Raw genomic sequence first — 713 nt, 5'->3', positions numbered from 1 at the left:
TGATGTGATATGAAAGATTTGGGTGGTGTTAATGTAAAAAAGCAAAATCTAGGTGTTCGTTTTGAATACATAAGAATTGGGTGATATGTTTGTTAATGCCCCTACTTTTTTGTTCTTAAACTTGTCATTCCTTATTTGTCTGCCTCAATCTGTGATTGTTTTGATGTTCTTTTCTTTTCCTCTCAGGTTTCGATTCCGGCCGAAGCTCTCCAGCCTTTCTGGACAGAGGGGTATCGTAAATCGTGGGGCGTTAAGTTAAACTCAGCGTCTTCGGCTGACGACTTTCTTCAGGTAACCAGTCCAACTCAGTTTTGCTTTAAATTTGATCAATGTTGCCAAGTTATCTTGTTGGTTATTTTGGAGATGTTGATTAACTCTAGTTTAATATTTGCTATTCTTATGATTATTTGTAGCTTTTGACATTATTAGAGGGTGCAATAAAGAGGGAACACTTGTCTTCAAATTTTGAAACAACAAATGAACTGTTAAGTTCTGCTAAAGTTTCTTCTGCGGCGGCTAATAGCACGTCTATTTCGGGATCTGTGCCCGTACTTCCATGGATACCGGACACTACTTCAGCTGTTGCATTGAGACTCCTGGAGCTTGATGCATCAATTTCTTATATGCCTCAACAAAAATCAGCATCTCTGAAAGGAGAATCTCGAGATTTCTTTGTGAGTTTCATTCCATTTTCTTTACTATTTAGGAAGATT

The 713-nt window shown here is 37.7% G+C and overlaps 1 protein-coding gene across 1 annotated transcript; it reads left to right on the top strand.

Moving 5' to 3' along the window:
• Window positions 1–186: 186 nt before the first annotated feature.
• LOC110034445 (homeobox-DDT domain protein RLT2-like) lies at window positions 187–674 on the top strand (the record flags this gene model as incomplete). Its single annotated transcript, XM_020738705.1, has 2 exons — window positions 187–291; window positions 414–674. Coding segments are annotated over 2 exons (366 nt in total), but the record flags the coding sequence as incomplete, so codon positions are not given.
• Between the last annotated feature and the right edge of the window lie 39 nt (window positions 675–713).

Source organism: Phalaenopsis equestris, unplaced genomic scaffold, assembly GCF_001263595.1.
Source record: "Phalaenopsis equestris unplaced genomic scaffold, ASM126359v1 Scaffold187508, whole genome shotgun sequence".
Lineage (NCBI taxonomy): Eukaryota > Viridiplantae > Streptophyta > Magnoliopsida > Asparagales > Orchidaceae > Phalaenopsis > Phalaenopsis equestris.
Note: the sequence above shows the minus strand (reverse complement) of the source record. Positions and strands in the feature narration are given on the sequence as shown.